Consider the following 18,094-nt stretch of genomic DNA (forward strand, 5'->3'; position numbering starts at 1 on the left):
AGCAAGGGTGCTGGAGCCTGCAGAGGCTGGGACGGAGTTCTGGGCATGCTCACTTAGCTGAAGACTTATTACAAGAAAGGAGAGGTCTAACCCCTACATCTCACTCAGCACTTTCTATTTGAAGCCACACTTCCCAAGAAGGATGGAGAAGATGACTGGCACAGAATCAACTGCACTTTGGAGTAGGGGCTAACAGCAACTCCTGCTAATTCATCTGAAGGATAATTAAGAAGTATGCCTAAGTCTTCCTTCATCAGGCCTCTAAAGGAGGCTGAACTACATTAAGAGCCCATTTCCCCAATGGGGCTGATACACCCAGATGGTTCTGGCTAAAAATGAATTACACTCAATAGTGGGACTGATTATGCCAAGGAAATTGGGGACCGATGGATAATGCATATCAATGAGTCTTCCTTCTCCTTGAATTTTTCAAATAAAATGCCTTTCCTGCTACCTTGAAAGCTAATTAGCAAATGAAATATTTACAACCTTAAGGGCTAATCCACTCAGGTACAGTAACTAATGGTAAAACAAATCATTTCTCATCTACATCTGATTGACTCAGAAGTCTCATTTCCAAACAAAATACACACGTGTTACTTCCTGGACACTTACAGACTATTCAGCAGATGCAAGCTGTGTTTTAGAGCAGTGTTCTTGTCCAGTTGTTCTTCCCAGCTCTCTGTGCTTCACTGTCTTTGTGAAATTTCTAGGGGACCCCAGTACTTGCGCCTCAGCTCATCTTCTTTCCAAAGCTGGTCCTTTCTGATGGGCTCCACAGGCCCCCTGGCCTCCAGTCTGCTTTCCAGATGCTCCCTTGGGATGACTGAGGACCTGCAACAAGCAGTCCTGAGTGCAGGAGTTGGCTTCTACAGGTCCTCAAGGCCAAGCAGCTGGTGGGCTCTCCTCACTAGCAAGTGCCTTGCACAGCCGGCTCACTCTGCTAGCAATGCCAGAGGCTCACCCCCTCCACCTCCAGCCCGGCCTCCCCAGAGCAGGGTCTGTCAGTGTGGGAAGGGTCTCCCCTGCTCGGATTCTTTCTCTTCTCTAGCCCCACCCCAGGCACAGCCCATCTTCAGTCATGGCTCTTCCAAGACTGGGCCAGGATCGTGATTCCCCTGGTGTGACCCCTGGAACTGATCTTCACCTACCCCAGAGACCTGTGCAGCACTCAGAACTCCTGTCTTCTGGGCTTACTCAGCCTCTGGATGCTCCCACCAGTTCACTAGCTGTCTCTACCTTCCAAAAACTGCTCATGAAAGAGTTCTCCATGGAGTTATTTTACATCTTAGTGTGAATGAGTCTCTTCTCTGTGAGATCCTGAGATTACAGCCTTAAACCAAGTGAAAGGAAATTCTATCACCTGATGGAGGAAGATAGAAGAGTGAGGGGCTGTCCTAGACTCCCCTGAAATCACACAATTGCACTAATCTGCCCAATACCAGTCCTGCCCTATCAAGGATTGGCTATTTAATTTTTAAAATGAACAAAAACAAGGACTAGACCAGAAGGAGAAGACAAGGGAAAGAAAAGCCCAATAAACAAATGCTGCTTGGGGAAGAAGGGAAGGAAGCAAAGGAGACGCCAGGTCTTTCTGTCCTAGACACAGGAGGTTCTATAGCTCAAGCCAGGAGCTGGCCCTGTTTCCAAAGTCAGAAATCACAGTCCCAGTCACAGCATCAATGAAGAGAAAGGTGTTCCAATGAGGAATACAAATGACTCACACACTCATGCTATTTGCCCACATTCCTTATGAAATTTAAGATTTTTTTTTTTTGGAAGGAGGAGTATGCGAGAAGAAAAGTCTTTATGAAAATGTGAAGAAAATAATTTATTTCTTTTTAGACCAGGAGACTGATGTAAAACTAGCAACATGAATATGTACATGATTAAAGAAAAAAGACAGAAGGAAGGACCCTACTTGGCTTAGGTTGTAAAGTGGCTGGAATGGGGCAGAGTAGCCAGCACCTTCAGGGCCAGGGGTCATGCTGAGTAAGCAGTCAGCAGCACAGCAGCATCCCCTTGCCGAGAGACCCAGGCCCAGTCCAAAGGGTCCAACACCTATGTGTGGCAGAGAAGCATAGAAAGTCAGCAGTACTGTGATTTTCACTGCCAAAGCCTGCTTCTTTCATAAAAGGATGTGACTTAGAGACTCATTTCCATGGAGAAGTGGCTTCACTATATTTTAAGGGTACTAAAAGTCAAGTGTAAGCCTCCTCCCCCCAAAACCCTCTTGGGCAAAGTGGCCTGACCCACACGTATGCAGGGGCCTGAGGAAACAGGTGTGATTTCAGGAGGACCAACAGGGAAAAGCACTAGAGGCCTGGTGAAGTCCAGCTGAGCTTCAGGGAGGGGGCCGGGGAAAGCAGCGGAGGACCTGATGCCACAGTGCTGACAGCCCAGGAGGCAGGTGCTGCTAGTCATGGTAAAATGTGGCCACAGCATGACTTCCAATGCACAGGGAAATAGAACCTGGGAAGGAACCCTGAGTAGCCCCACTGTCAGACACAGAGCGTCTCTCTACCCGAGACAGCGCAAAACTGGGAGCCTCTGTTCTCAAAGGTCTCAGAAGTCAGCAGGCTGCTTGCACTGGTAGCAGTCCTGATCCTGGAGCTTAGAACGGGTGCTGCGGGCATGTGCACGAATGGGCCTGGGCCTGCTGCTAAGGAGTGCGACGGGCTTGCCAATCTCGGCAGCATTATGCTCCTGTGGGCTTGCCAGAGGAGCCAATCCTAGAACCCTGCCCCAGAGACACAGACTCTGAAAGTCTGGGTGGGTCCTGGAAAGCCTGCAATTCTGATCTATGATCCAGGTGATTTTGAGGCAGGTAGTATGAGGGCTATGCTTCAAGTCTGGAGACAGGTGGGTATGGGGAGGGTATGCAGTTCTGGGGGCAGGGGGAAGATAAGCAACAGCAGAGAAGCAGCTTATGAGGACTGAAGGCCCATTTCTGTGCACTCCAGGGACAGAGAAAGGACATGAAAGGGAGGGAGGGAGGACTCCCCTCTGTGCGTGCTGCTCGCCTGACCCTATGGGACAACCCATTTTTCTGAGCTAGCCAGACCTTGCTCCATAAAGGCATGACTGAAGCCATGCTTTTGAAGGGCCTCTGGTTGCTCAGAACACCTTGCATTTGGCTACTTCTCCCCCACAAGTGCAAAGTACTCTCCCTCTGAATAGATGAAAATGCGCCGAGGTGCCTGGGCCCCAGTCTTGGTGTGCCGGTGGGTTTTAATCCTTGGCCCTCAGGTGCTGACTCTTGGCAGGTAGATTTACATGCATACATTTTAATGCATGGTATGAGTTACCCTTACTAGCTTCTCTCTGGGCAGAGACACAGAAGGTTTGGGGACACTGGGTCAGAAGATAATTAACTATCAATAGCTAAGATATAGTTCCTGCGAGTAGCTCCTAAGGGCAATCATATCCAAAAGGAGTGAGCACATTAATGAAAAAAGAAAAACACTTTACCACCCCAGAACCATGTTCAGTGATCTCACCTGTAGGGCGCATGGTGCTGAGAGCCTGGGCTCACACCATAGCCTGGAAGACCAAACCCGCAGGTCTGCCACCCCCGTCCTGGGGCTGGAATTCGCTTGTAGTGACCAGTGCTGGATAATGGGTGAGTGGGAGAGGCCTGACAAGTAATACTTGCCATACAGAATGTATCCCAACTGTCTTATTCTGAGGCTACATAGATCAATCTGCTCAACTGTAGTTGTTATCTGTGCAATTCCCATGTGAGAAGTCACAGGAAGCTGCAAAGCAACACTCCCTTCAGGGGTTAAAGCAGCTAACACTGGAGAGTTTCCTTTAAAGTCCTTCTTTTTCAGGTGGTCAGACCCAGGGTCTCCAGGCAGCTTTCAGCCACCATTCAATCAACAAATCCTGAGGACCCAGTAGGGTAAGGCAGGTGCTGGCTCAGGGGACACAGTGTGACCATATCAGGTGAGACTCTCCCTAACTTGCTCTGGGAAATGTGATCTGAAAAGCTACACAATTTCAGTTCTTGGATTTCTCACCAAGTAACTCTTCCTTCTCTAAGAACTCTGACCACAGTGTTGACCTGAAGAAAGCCACAACTCCAGGGCTTTATCCCTGTCTGGTACACAACATCAGGTCTCCTTCCTTCTTTTACAGAAGAAATTAAATATTTTTATGAAGCATAAAATGGTTACATCTCTTTTTCTGGGCCAGATGATTATTACCTATTAACATCTAAGATATAGTTTGTTGGTGCACGTAGCTCCAAAGGCCAATTACACCCAAAAGGAATGAATACATCAATAAAAAAGAAAGTGCTGATTAGAACAAAATGATGGAAACAATTGTCTCTATTTTAAAAGGGCCTTTGGTCTTCACTGAAAAATGCAACTCTTCCTCCACGTTTAAGTCTTCACATGGACGGCAAGTGTTTCACGCAGTGATCCTTGCTGGCATCTCACCTCTGGGGCTCTCCTGCTCCACTGCAGAGCCCTCATCAGGGCTTGGATGCATAATGTGTATTCTGCCCACAGATGTGCCCAGAGCTGGTCCAGGTACCAGAGTGTCCAGGGTCCCTGAAGTCACATTGTTTTGTCAGTGAGTCTGGACTTACCCAACTGAGTCCTGAGAAAATGGATCAGCTTGGTCTCTGTAAGGAATGCTGTCCTGAGAGTCACCCCCAGACAGAAGGTCCCCACAGTAACGTGTGCCAGCTTGGCTAGCCAGCCCTGCTCACAGCAGAGGAACACCTGGGGAGAGAAACCAACATCAGTGATGGGCTCCTCAGGCTGTATGTCCTTCCTTGGGGACCAGCCCGAGAAGGCGGCTTCTCAGTCAGATAAAAGGCATGGCACCACATATTGAAGGCCTGCTCCCTCCCCACTGGCATAGTCACATCTCTCATGAAGCCTGGGGAAGGGATAAAAGGAGGCAAACACTTGTCCAGTTGGTCCAGGCAAAGCAGAAAGGGGCGGCTTAAAGGGAGGGCAGTGGGACAGCCTGCAGAAGTGTGTGCTGGGAAGGTGGGAGGAGTCTCACCTCTGAAACACTAGTTATCACACCACTGAGGGCAAACACCCCGAGGAGGACTGGCGACAGGCGCAGGCCGGCCAGGGGCCTGTGGGGGCTCCCTTGGTAGTAGCGGTGGATGAAGCAAAGGCTCTGCGTGATCCGAATGCCCATATTGAAGCAGTTGGCCAAAATGAAGCCCACGCTGCCACACCAATGGGTCAGGAGATAGGACAGCACCAGGAAGGAGGATGACAGGGCCAGCATTGTGAAATTGTACCTGGGGAGAGAGACATAAGCAAAGAGGGCCAGTGAGTATCCTGCCCCAAGACAAGACCTCTGCAGAAAAAGTGGACAGAAGAAACTCACAGAAGGAACCCCCGAGTTCCCAGAACTCCAGCTGAGTTCACCAAATCCAGGTTTTCATAACAGCAAATGCTACAGGTATAACATGGAAATGTCCCTGTGCCCTCACCCCTGAACAGAATAGTAAGAAACAATTCAAGATATTTATATATTTTTCAAGATAATAGTTAGGTAATACTTTGTGATCAAAATACATAAAAAGACTGTTTACTCAAGCACCCAGTGCAAAGCACAGGAATATGTCCTGGGTAATAATGCTACACTGGAGCCTACATGTATGACAGGGTCCATGAAGAATGCCAAGAATGCCAGGAACATACCAGTGAATGAATACACATGGCCCTTGCCATGTGGAGCTTAGATTTGTTTCACAGACAAGGGCACCAGCACAGAGATGCTGAGTAACTTGCCTAAGGAGTGAGGTACCCCTGACTCCGGGCCCCTGGGCCTCAATGCCTCACATCACTTCGGAATGCAGCACCCAGTGGACTTCGCTCAGAGCAAGTGACCAGCTCCAAAGTGAGCTGTGAAAGTGAGCTCCAAAGTGAAATGTGACTGGGACCAGAGTCTGCAGCACTTTTGATGTCTTCCAGATGATGTCTTACACACCCTGCCTCCCGCTCTCTCCATCTCTAGAGCACTTCGGAAATAGAGACGAATGGACTAAGCTACTCCTTTCACTTCTCTAATTTCAAAGCAGCTCATCACTGAGTCTCAGCAAATAAAATAGCTGCCTCCAAAAGACTTGTCTAGCCATGAACAAAATTCCCAGCATCTGGCTTCTGCCTGGCACAGAGCAGGTACTCTAAGTATATGGCTGCTGAGGGAGCCAAGCTCTTTAGATCCCCAAGCTATGTCTGCTGGGTTAGGACACCTCAGAGGTCACCACCCAGGTTCTTCACATGAGGGGTGGTAAGAAAGCCACTGTGCCCCCAGAATGCCTGGGTATAGGTCCTCAGGCTGACAAGAACCCAAGGTGCTGTGGAGATACATTTTATCAAAGTGGGTAGTAGAACTACTTACTATACACAAACACAAACAATACTACACTCCAACATGGGACGTGTGCTTTTATGTAGAGTTTCAAAGGAAGTTTATTTGCTTCTCAGTCAAGAGTCTCTCTCCCTCTCTCTCCCTCTTTTTTTTTTTTTTTTTACTTGGGGGTTTCACTCTGTTGCCCAGACTGGAGTGCAGTTGCATGCTCACGGCTCACTGCAGCCTTGACTTCCTGGGCTCTGGCGATCCTTCCACCCCAGGCTCCCAAGTAGCTGGGACTACAGGCATGCACCACCATGCCCAGCTAATTCTTTTACTTTTTGTAGAGACAATGTCTCGCTATGTTGCCTAGGCTGATCTCAAACTCCTGAGCTCAGTCCTCTCACCTTGGCTTCCCAAAGTTTTGGGATTACAGGCGCGAGGCACCATGCCTGGCCTTGAGAGAGAGTCTCTTTTACCAAGTAATAGAAGTACAAGAGCCTGCACTTATACAGGAGAAGTTTTTTCACTAACTACTAGTCAGTGATCAGAATGGTCAACTGCATAACAAGTCACTGAAGTGGGACTCAATGCAGACTGGTACTTTGACCTCTTTTTCAAAAAGAAGCAGATAGGCATGGTGGTTCATACCCATAATCCCAGTGATTTGGGAGGCTGAGGCAGGAAGATAATTTGAGGCTAGTAGTTTGAGACCAGCTTTGGCAACATAGTAAGACTCCTGTTCCTCCCCACCCCAAATTTTTAAAAATTAGTCAGGCACAGTGGCTCATGCCTATAGTCCTAGATACTCAGGAGAAGACAGAAGGATGATTTGAGTTCAAAGCTGCAGTGTGCCATGATTGTGCTACTACACTCCAGTCTTGACAACAGAGCAAGAACCTGCCTAAAAAAAAAAAAAAATCCAGATGTTTATATACTATCAAAATCCCATTATAAGTAACTTAAAAAGTTGTTGCCTTTGGTTCAATTCAGTATAAGAGGAAAGAAAGCAACCAGCTACTGTTCATATTCTCTCATGATTTGGTTACAAGGTTTTTCTTTAAACAATTTAAATAGTTTTAGTGTTGACCCTCTCCTCAACTAATGCTGAAGTTATTGTAGCAAAATTCTGCTCAAAGGGAAGTTATTGTAACTATATTCTCTTCAAAGATATACACTCCTGTCTAGGCTTCCCTCTGTGCCACAGTGCCTCACTTAGCATGTTTTAAATTATATTTTTAAATTATTCAATATTAGAAACAGCTTTCAAATAAAAACATTGTATTTCCAAAGTTAGAGACCATTTCACCCATAAGGGGAAAAAAAGGATGAACTCAAAGCAGTTCTACAGCTATAAATTAACCATGTCTAGACCACTATCTTAAAACTATGGGTTATGACCTACTGGTAGGCTGGGAAATCAATTTAGTGGGTCATCACATGGCATTTTTGAAAAATAAAATAGAAGAAACTAGAAAGCAACAGTGGGCACTGTGGGTAACTGGGGGTACTTCTTGCTTTACAAATCCTCATTTTAGTTACACGCACCTAAGTGTGTGCTGGGTCACAGTACTCAGGGTAGTTTTCACTGCGAAGGCTAGTCTGGGTCAGCAGTTTCCAGAGCCCTAGAATTGCCAAAAGCTGTGTAGCCAAGCCTGCTAAAATTCTAATTAAGATGGGTTGAGAGGGGACCAGAAGTTCTCAAAGGAATCTCATCAATCTGGGCTGGGACCTGCTGGTCGAGGCTCTAGTTACCAACTGTGTAGCAAACAAAGTCACCAAGCTTCTATGTGAGCCAGTCCAAGACGGGAAGCACACAGATGAGGGATTCCCCAGCTCTGAACTACCCCTTCGCCACCTTACCCTCAAGACCAGGCCTTTGAGGACTCTCAACAGCACTCATGGGACCCAGGCCTCCAGGGGCAATGGGATGACGTGGGTCACTTGCCCCACCACCCATGCCCACCCTTTCTACTCCCTTCTCTATTTCTCCCTCTCTTCTTTTCCTCTATAAGTTTTATCCTTCTCCTTAACTTCATCCTGCAGTGTTGTCTTAAGATTCTGACATTCTACTGTTTGGCATTTGGCACACAAGAGGTAGATGATCCTGCATGTGTCAAAGGCACTTAACCAGGAGTTCACACCAGAATCACTGGGGAACATTTTAAAAACACACACATGCTCAGGGTCTGCTGATTTCACAGGTGTGAGGGAGAGGGGTGGAAGTAAGGTGGACTAGAATCTGCATTTCTTACAAGCTCCATGAGGGATTCTGACTCACAACAGTATTAAGAACTGCTGGTCCAGGTTCCAGGGCAGAGGTCCTGATCTGGTGTCAGTAGATGAGGAAAAAATTGCGACAAAATGTATATGTGCACTTGGGCTTTTCTTGAGGAGATGTTTATAGAATTCCTGAGATTCTCAAAGACCTATCAGTCAGATTCTCAGAGGCAGGAATCTGCATCTTGAAGAAACCCCTGGTAACCCTGGTAATCTTGGTACACTGGAGTTGAGGACCACTCTCATAGGGCTGGGCATGGAGATAGAAGAATGGAAATCTTGCTTGTCTTGTGCCTGACTCTGCAAACTTGAGCTCACACACCCTTCAGGGCTTGTATTTCTCCCTCCCCAAAGGAGGGGAAGAGTAGTTACTACCTCTAGTCCTACTGCAGGGAGCACTAACTGGATTGTGCTGGTGCATCAGAGATCCCAGGGTAGCACCACACTGCTGGGTTAAGTGTGGCCTAAAAGAGGCACCTGTAAATGCATAGCCGCAATGAAAAGAAAAAAGACTGGCAAGTTACTTCATTTTGGCTGAAGGCCATGACTAAAGGCATATCTTCCAGGTTACCTACCTGTTGACCTCCTCTTTGCTCATGGCAGCAAATGTGAAACACTCAGTCACCCCATTGATGGCAAGCAGGAGGACGTAGAGACAATAGGAACGCAGCAAAACAGGACCTATAAGGAAACAGCCTGCTGAGACTCCAGAGCCCAATCAGGAGGCCCACATGTACCCTCAGCTTGTCTGAGAGCTCAAACACCAGAACTGGCTCACAAGACCTGCTGGTATCACCAATGGGTAGACTGCCTGTGATCTTAATTATCCAGAAGAATTTTCAGCATTCTATGGCATTGACTAAATCATCAGATAATAACAAAAGGACAATTACATGTAAATGTACAGATCTCTTGTTGAACAACTAAAAGTTTATCTGGCCAGCAAGCAAACTGGTTTTTGTTTTTTTTTTTTGAGTCAGAGTCTCACTCTATCACCCAGGCTGGAGTGCAGTGGCATGCTCACGGCCACCCCAGCATTCTGGGCTCAGGTGATCCTTCCGCCTCAGTTTTCCAAATAGCCAGAACCACAGGCGCATGCTACCATGCCCAGCTAATTTATTTATTTATTGTAGAGACGAGGTCTTGCCAAATTTCCCAGGCTGGTCTCGAACCCAAAGGCTCAGACAATCCACTCATCTCGTACTCCCAAAGTGCTGGGATTACAGACTGAGACACTGAGCCTGGCCAGCAAATCACTTTTTTAACCAGCATGAAGGGGCCTGTTAGTCTGAACTCAGACACCAGTGATCCTGCATGTTAAGGGAATCTTAATGTGAGCAGGCCCTGAAGAAAAGATCTCCAGGAAAAGCTCAAGTCCCAGGACCAGCAGGAAATTACACAAATCCTGAGTGAAAACCAGAGCCCATGATGATGGCATTCTCTTCTAAAACAAATTAATGCAGTTTTATGTTAATAAGCTTTGGGAAAATAGCTAACCAGAGAATAGGAACCTTACAAATGGGCCTGATACCTTCTTTTAAGAGGACCATTATCAAGCATCTAGTAAAATAAACATACAACCAACCTATAACCTAGCAATTGAACTGCTAGGTATACACCTGACAGAAATGAACACACACATTGACAAAAACATTCGTACAAAAACATCCATAGCAGTTTTATTCATAAGAGCCCAAAGTGACCATCAGCAGAAGAAAGGATAAACAACCTGTGGGTCATCCATACAAAGGAATACCTCTCAGCAAGAAGAGAGAAAAACTACTGATACGTGCAAAACCATGGATGAATCTTGAAAACTTTATATTTTAAGAAATAAGCCAGGCTGGGCTTGGTGGCTCAGTCTGTAATCCTAGCACTTTGGGAGGCCGAGGTGAGAGGACTGCCTGAGCTCAGGGGTTCGAGACCAGCCTGGGCAACATGGTGAGAACTCGTCTCTACAAAAAAAAAAGCTGGGTGTGGAAAAAACAAAGAAATAAGCCAAACACAAAAGCTTACATGGTGTATTTCACTGACATTAAAATCATTTTAAAAGCAATACTAGTCTATGGTGATAAAAACCAGAAGAGTGGTGGCCTTGAAGTGGAGGGGGTGGCTGACTGGAAAGGGACCTGAGAGAACTTTCTGGAGTGGTGGAAATGTTCTATATCTGAACTTGGACAGTGGTTACCTGGGTGCATATATTTGTTAAAGCCCATCAAACTGCAGTCCTAAGAGAACAGCATTTTACTTTATGTAAATTATACCTCAACAAAGAAAAGACTTAACCACTAAAAGAAAAGGAGGGGGAATAGAAGTTCCAGAGTCTCAGAATCTGGAACTCATTCAAGGTTTATGAAAGCTATTTACTCTAAGAGATCTTATCATGCTGTTGGGACCCTACATAGTTTTACGGACTCACAAAATTATAAAAGGAATGCTAACAGGGCAGCCCTGATGCCCAGCAAGAACAAGTCTCCACGGCCCCCTCTCAGTGTTCATGTTTTATCCTGTCATGTTGCATTTCACTCATCAAGCTGCTGCAGAGAGTAACCTAACCCCCACTCTTCTGAGGGGACTCCAGTAGAGGAGGCAGGGATCAGGCTCTGCCCCTGGGTGGCTCAAACTATAAGAAGCATGCTTCTTGCTTCTCCTCATCCCTGTCTCCCCAGCAGAAGCAGAGAGGAGGGAGGCCCTTCTTACCTGCTAACTGAATGCTAACAGCACATGTGGGCCCAACTAAAGGTGGACAGTGAGCTGTTTGATCATGAAGAACACAAACTCTGGCATGAAGTAGTGGCCCAAGTAAAAGGGTTTTGAGTCAGTTTGGGAGATTCAAGGATGAAATCTTTAACTGTGGATTGAATTGAGAGGTGTTCTGGGTTGAATTGTGCCCCCCACCCCTGCCCGCGCCCCAAGGATATGTTGACATCCCGACCACGAGTACCTCAGAATCTGACCTTATTTGGAAACAGGGTCTTTACAGGGCAAAATCAGGTTGAAATAAGGTCATTCGGATAGGCCTTAATCCAATATGACTGATGTCCTTATAAAAAGGGAAAATTTGGACACAGAGACAGACATGCACAGAGGGAAGATAACATGAAGACATGTGACTGGTATGATGCAGCCAAAGAACACTAGGGTTGCCAGCAAACACCAAGAGGTAGAAGAGGCAAGGAAGGAGACTCCTTTGGAGCCAGCCAGGACACAGCCCTCTCAGTACCTTGGTTTTGGATTTCTAGCTTCCAGAACTATGAGATAATACATTTCTGTTGCTTAAGCCACCCAGTCTGTGGTATTCTGTCATGGCAGCCTTAGGAAACTAACACAAGGGAATAGAGAAGATAAAAGTTTTTAAAAAGTAAAGAAAAGGGCAGGAGAGAAGCACTTAAGAGAAAAATGTGAGCAATCCTGGAATTCAGTGAATATTGGTGTATCTCCTAGGGATAGAGAAGCGAGGTGTGAGAAGGATCTGCAAGGAAAGCCTCCAGAGCATGTACACACCCCAACTATCCGGTGCCAACCTCAAACAGTGCATAGCAAACCACACCCTACAGAGGCCTGTCTGTGCTGAGTCCAAGGCCAGCATTCAGAGATGGCTAGGACAGGCCATGGGTAAGTCCACTTCAAGGGTGAAGACAAAGACAAACACACAAGGGGATGGGGATGGGTTGTGGAGAGTTGCCGTTCTTTTCTGATTACTACAGGGAGACTTTCTAGACAAAGTCAAGTTTTGTGAAGTATTTAAGTGATCAAAAAAGATCAGAGGGAGAGTAGCAGTGTTGCTTTCTGGCCCAGCAAAGGTACTCAAATATGCAGCACTAGGAGTGGGGTGAGGAAATGACAGGTAGAACGAAGACCAGGAGAGAAAGCAACGACACCTGGTAGGGTGGCATGGAGGCCAGGAAAAAAATAATGACTGGAGCCATTCTCAAGACTCTGCTCTCTCTTAATATGACACCTAGTGGGTGGCACTGGCCCTATCGGGAAGCCACCAAGGGCTTTACAGAGACTGGCAGTTTGGTCAAAATGAGAAGCAGCTACAATTCAGAGACCAATGCTAGATGACCCTGCTGGGGCAGTGACACTGCTGGGGTCCTGGGCCACAAAAGTGATTACAACAACCCTGAAGATCCTGCAGTGACATGCCAAACCACACATGCTTTTAAGGGACTAAGAAGCTGGAGCCATTCTCAAGACTCTGCTCTCTCTTAATATGACACTGGGAAAGCATCTTTTTGAGTCTAAAATTGTTAATGACTCAGAACATATTACCTTAGACCCCAACCAGTTTAACTGATAAATCAGTTATCGGTGCTCAGAACTGGCACCAGCAAATCATCTGAATACGTGGTGTACACAATTGCAGTAGTTTATTTATATCTTGTCTACTAGTTACTCCACTAGGTGGATATCTCGATGTGACAACCCCCTCCTTGTGGCAAAGTCCTGTGATTATGTTGCATTACAGGCTGTTCCTTGGCAATTGCTTTCTAAGGAGCAGAGCGGCTGTGAAATAATTGAATTCCCAATCTCTGCACATAGATTTACTAATGTTTTCCTAATGAGGCCTCTTTGCAGTTGCCTGATAGAAATAAACTTCTCACAGCACAAGCCCCAGGGAGCTGCAAACCACTTCACTGGTTTCATAGCAGGTGCTTCTCCAAACTTAATGACCTTTGCTCCAGTGTAGAAATGTGGCTCTTCTTTCCCTAGTATTGAAAGTTTGGGCTCCATTGCAGTGGAGACTAAAACATGCCAGGGATCTTGTAAAATGGCATTTCTATAAAGCTCTTCATATTAAGATGGGGCAGCAGAAAGAAGTCTCAGTGTTCTTGTCTAGTGACCTGAGAAATTAAAAACATCTTTGCTAAACCCATAATGAAACACTGCAAATGGACTGCCAGCTTGCAGCCCAGCACATTTCAAAACTGGTGAAATCCCCAATGCCTAACAAGTGTGAGATTCTCAGTGACCTAGTGTTTCAAAATTAGACACATTTAATATCTCTCTTCTTCAAAAACCAAGAGTCACTGGATTAAATATACCATTTTATTTGGAGAGATCAATTTTATTCTCTGTAAATGGCTCTGGGTTATCCTTCAGAGCTTTTTATGCATCAGGCTGTGAGATTTATGTGGTATTTACTATCTTCAGATGTGTTTAGTACCAAGCAGAGACTCATTAGAGCCTGCCCTCTGCCTTCCTCCTTCACCCCAGAGGGAGTGCTTGGCAAAACATATTTTAGGCCTGAGAGGAAAGCCAGCCACAGGAGGAGTCATAACAACTTCTCCAAGTGAGGCTGGGGAACTGACGGCCTGGTGCCAAGGCCCCTGACTGCACCTTAAGAGTACATCTGAACTCAAGTGAGGGGAATAGTCCCACAGCCCCCACCACCCAGTCTTACTACACTGACACAGGTATCAACTATGTGCACAAGTTCTTGAATTTCATGACTCTTCTATTTCTGCTCGAAAATTAGAACAAGTCCAACAAAACTCTTGGCATACCTGATCCTGAGCTAAGCATGGCTCCTCCATAGATGTCCAGAGCCAGCTGAGAATAGGCAAAGCCAAAAACAGTGATGGTCATGCCAGCCAGCAGGGCCAGCTTAAGCAGGGACTCCAAGACCATGGCAGCCACAGTGACATCCTCCTGGGGCCGGGAGAGAGAGAAGGAAGTTGGATGAATCATTAGCTTCTGGTCTTCTCTCTTTGCTGTTTTATAGCTCACTCTCTACAGCTCACCCTTCAGAGTGGGTGAGGGCATCACTGCTTTTCTGTAGCCTGTGTTTGTTTTTATGTCAAGTAGCAAATGAAGGAAAAAGACTGTGTGTCTCCTTAGGTGATGAGGGAGAAGTTTAGTTTTCAATTTATTTAGAATAAATTGTTTCATATTGCTTAGGAAACACTTTGCCCTCTGATATTTATTTTTAAATGGGTAGCAAGTTTTCACATAAGCTAGCCAGTTCTATGCTTCTCCTGACAAATGTCTCAAAATTCTGATGTTATTGTCAATATCAACTTAGGAAAATATTCCTAAGTCACACTGAGAATCAGATTAGCTCATTTTAAGATATTGTACATAAACTGTATTTTGAAAAATATCTTCTAAGACATTTAGGAGGCTGAACTTGCTTTTAATTCTAAGATAAGTCAGATATTATCAGTGATTTTAGAAAAAAGTGAAAGTTTCTACAATCAAATATTACTGCATTAAAATCTCTTCCTCTGTATTGACTCTCTGTAGATAACAGAGGCAGCTAAGAATAGGCAAAGCAAAGAGTGATGGTTAGGCTGGCCAGCATGGCCAGCTTGAGTAGGGACTCCAAGACCTTGCTTCCCTTCTATTTGATCTGAAATTTTCTTGTAGGTTCTTGTAGAGTATTCACATACTTGTAGAATATGCAGATTCTCACGGTCACTGTTGTGAGAAGCTTAGATAATAGGTGTGATAAGTGAAGCTTCATGACCACTTACATACATCCTTTACTCCCCATGCCCTCGGTGAACCTTGCTCCAACTTCTGCATCCTTTGGCTCTTGAGAATCTAAGGACAGGGGAGGCAACCTCATTCTCATGCCTAAGACTAGTCTCTGGGAGGACATCTGTGCGGCACTGAGAAAGGCTGCAGAGAGTTCTAAGAGGGCTGGGTCAAGACTAAGGTCATAAAGAAGGACAAAGGGGTAAGAAGAGATGTCAAGAGAAAAGGGGGAAGGCCATGAAAGAAGAAGTGACCCTGGGTCCTTCCATAATTTAGAATGTGATAGAAGGGTAAAACCTACAAGAAAACTTGAGATCAAGATAGAAGGGAAGAGCCGGGCTCGGTGGCTCAGCCTGTAATCCCACGCCTTTGGGAGGCTGAGGTGAGTGGATTGCCTGAGACCGCGGGTTCGAGACCTGCCTGGGCAGCAAGACCTCATCTCTATAATAAATTAAAAAATCAGCCGGGTGTGGTAGCGCATGTCTGTAATTCCGGCTACTTGGAAGGCTGAGGCGGAAGGATCGCTGGAGCCCAGCAGGTCGAGGCTGCGGTGGCCAGGAGCGGCCACTGCACTCCAGTCTGGGTGACAGAGTGAGATTCCAACTCAAAAAAAAAAAAAAAAAGATAGAAGGGAAGCAGGCTGTTCCACATTCCGGCCTATCTTGCAGTTAGAGGGAGAATTCACTTGAGAGAAGACAGAGAACCACGACTACCTGCTTCTGGAGTGTGGCATCCTTTTCTCTCTCCAGCACCTTAGCAAAAAATATATAAAAACTCTCCTCTATTGGCTGGAAAATTAATCTGGCCACAAGGGAGCCAAGATTATTCACTATGTCATATACACCTACAAAACAAAAAGGAAGAAACAAAAATCATATTGGTTTTTTTATTTTAATTTTCACAGAACTATTAATCTAATTTGATATTCTTAGTTAAACTTTTTTATCTTGAGATAACTGATGATTCACAAAGAGTTATAAGAAATAACAAAGATTCCATAGTGCTCTTTAGCCAGTTTCCTTGAATGGTAACATCTTGCAAAACTACAGTACAAGTATACTACAGGATACCAACATTAATACAATCAAGATACAGGATGCTCCCATCATTAAAAGTCATTAATGCAAAGTTGGGCTGAGTGTGGTGGCTCACACCTATAATCCCAGCACTTTGGGAAGCCAAGGCATGAGGACTGCCTGAACCCAGGAGTTCAAGACCAGTCTGGGCAACATGGTGAGACCTTGTCTCTACAATAAATTAAAAAATTAGTCAGATGTGGTAGTGTGTGCCTGTAGTCCCAGTTACTTGGAAGACTAGGCAGAAAGATTGTCTGAGCCCAGCAGGTTGAGGTTGCCATAGCTGTGATCATGCCAGTGCACTCCAGCCTGGGCAACAGAGTGAGATTTCAATGCAAAAAAAAAAAAAGTTGGGTTTTTTTTCTATTTTTCTCTCCATTACTTTGTGATTATATTTAAGGATAAATATTAAAATATTGACAGCAAGCCTGACTCGGTAGCTCAGCCTGTAATCCTGTGCCTTTGGGAGGCTGAGGTGAGTGGATTGCCTGAGCCCACGGGTTCGAGACCCGCCTGGGCAGCGAGACCTCATCTCTACAATAAGTCAAAAAATTAGCTGGGCGTGGTAGCGTGTGCCTGTAGTTCCAGCTACTTGGAAGGCTGAGGCGGAAGGATCGCCGGAGCCCAGCAGGTCGAGGCTGCGGTGGCCGGGAGTGGCCACTGCACTCCAGTCTGGGCGACAGAGTGAGACTCCAACTCAAAAAAAAAAAAAATATTGACAGCGACCCATCTAGCCACAAAAACATGGGCAGATTCTTGTAGTTGTGATGGTAGACTCCCTTTTCTCCTCTCCTGGCACCTTCCACACACCAAAAATGAATGTTAGAGCTTTCAGGAAGCAGGGTAGTAGGCAGTGGTCTCAACAGAAAGTCTGCCACTCAAGTCACATTAGAGAACATAGTCAGTATTAGATGGTATGTATTTACAAAGAACTACAGTTTACAATCTTTGGGTTTATTTTAATTAACTATATAAAACCACAGAGAAAAATATTAGGAAGTATCTATTAATAGTATTCATCTTTAGTTAAAATACTACAGAATTTCATCTTACCCTGATCGCCAAAATTTAATACGTTCAAAAATGTCATCACATATCGCTCACCTATAAATGGAAAAGAAAAATAATAAACCTTTCAAACGCACACTAATTTGATTCCTTTCTCTTACCGTCTATCAACTTTTCCAGTTGACAAATATTGTCAAAGGAGAAAAATCAGATAATCAGTCAGATAATCAGTTAGATAATCAGTTAAAGATATGTTCCTTGTCCTAATGTTGATTTCAAATAATCTTATAGTAATAATCTAGAAAGGGCTAAAGGCTTTATTGACAGGACATCTCCAAGCAAGTTAAATTTTTTAAAAATTTAAGTCAATAAAAAAGTCTAAAAATAAGTTTTTAAAAAGTATGTGAAGGTCACTAAAATGTTAATAATGCAAATAATTGCCCCAAGTTTTTTTTTTTTTTTTTTTTTTTTTGAGTTAGAGTCTCACTCTGTCACCCAGACTGGAGTGCAGTGACCGCTCCCAGCCACCACAGCCTCGACCTGCTGGGCTCCGGCAATCCTTCCGCGTCAGCCTTCCAAGCAGCTGGAACTACAGGCGCACACTACCACGCCCGGCTAATTTTTGATTTATTGTAGAGATGAGGTCTTGCCAAGTTGCCCAGGAGGGTCTTGAACCCATGGGCTCAGGCAATCCACTCACCTCAGCCTCCCAAAGGTGCAGGATTACAGGCTGAGCCACCGAGCCCGGCTTGCCCCAAGTTTTAAGAGAGGTTAGGTAATCTGAGTGTAAATTATCTGTGAAGTATAATTTCCATGATCGTGTACACAAGCTCATCAAAAAGTTCCTCTGGAGGCCGGGTTCGGTGGCTCAGCCTGTAATCCCAGTGCTTTGGGAGGCTGAGGTGAGTGAATTG

The 18,094-nt window shown here is 45.4% G+C and overlaps 1 protein-coding gene across 1 annotated transcript in view; it reads right to left on the minus strand.

The window, feature by feature from the left end:
• Window positions 1-4,177: 4,177 nt before the first annotated feature.
• The window catches only part of RFT1 (RFT1 homolog), a 36,038-nt gene continuing 22,121 nt past the window's right edge, over window positions 4,178-18,094 (minus strand). The window contains exons 8-13 of the mRNA XM_008065658.2: window positions 17,226-17,276; window positions 15,810-15,940; window positions 14,124-14,268; window positions 9,189-9,294; window positions 5,023-5,272; window positions 4,178-4,733 (exon numbers count right to left, since the gene is read on the minus strand). Of these exons, the coding sequence (XP_008063849.1) occupies window positions 4,566-4,733; window positions 5,023-5,272; window positions 9,189-9,294; window positions 14,124-14,268; window positions 15,810-15,940; window positions 17,226-17,276 (851 nt within the window). The 3' untranslated portion in view covers window positions 4,178-4,565. The remainder of the gene's footprint in view (window positions 4,734-5,022; window positions 5,273-9,188; window positions 9,295-14,123; window positions 14,269-15,809; window positions 15,941-17,225; window positions 17,277-18,094) is intronic.

This window comes from Carlito syrichta, unplaced genomic scaffold (genome assembly GCF_000164805.1).
Source record: "Carlito syrichta isolate Samal-C Ts95f unplaced genomic scaffold, Tarsius_syrichta-2.0.1 Scaffold308718, whole genome shotgun sequence".
In the NCBI taxonomy this organism is placed as follows: domain Eukaryota; kingdom Metazoa; phylum Chordata; class Mammalia; order Primates; family Tarsiidae; genus Carlito; species Carlito syrichta.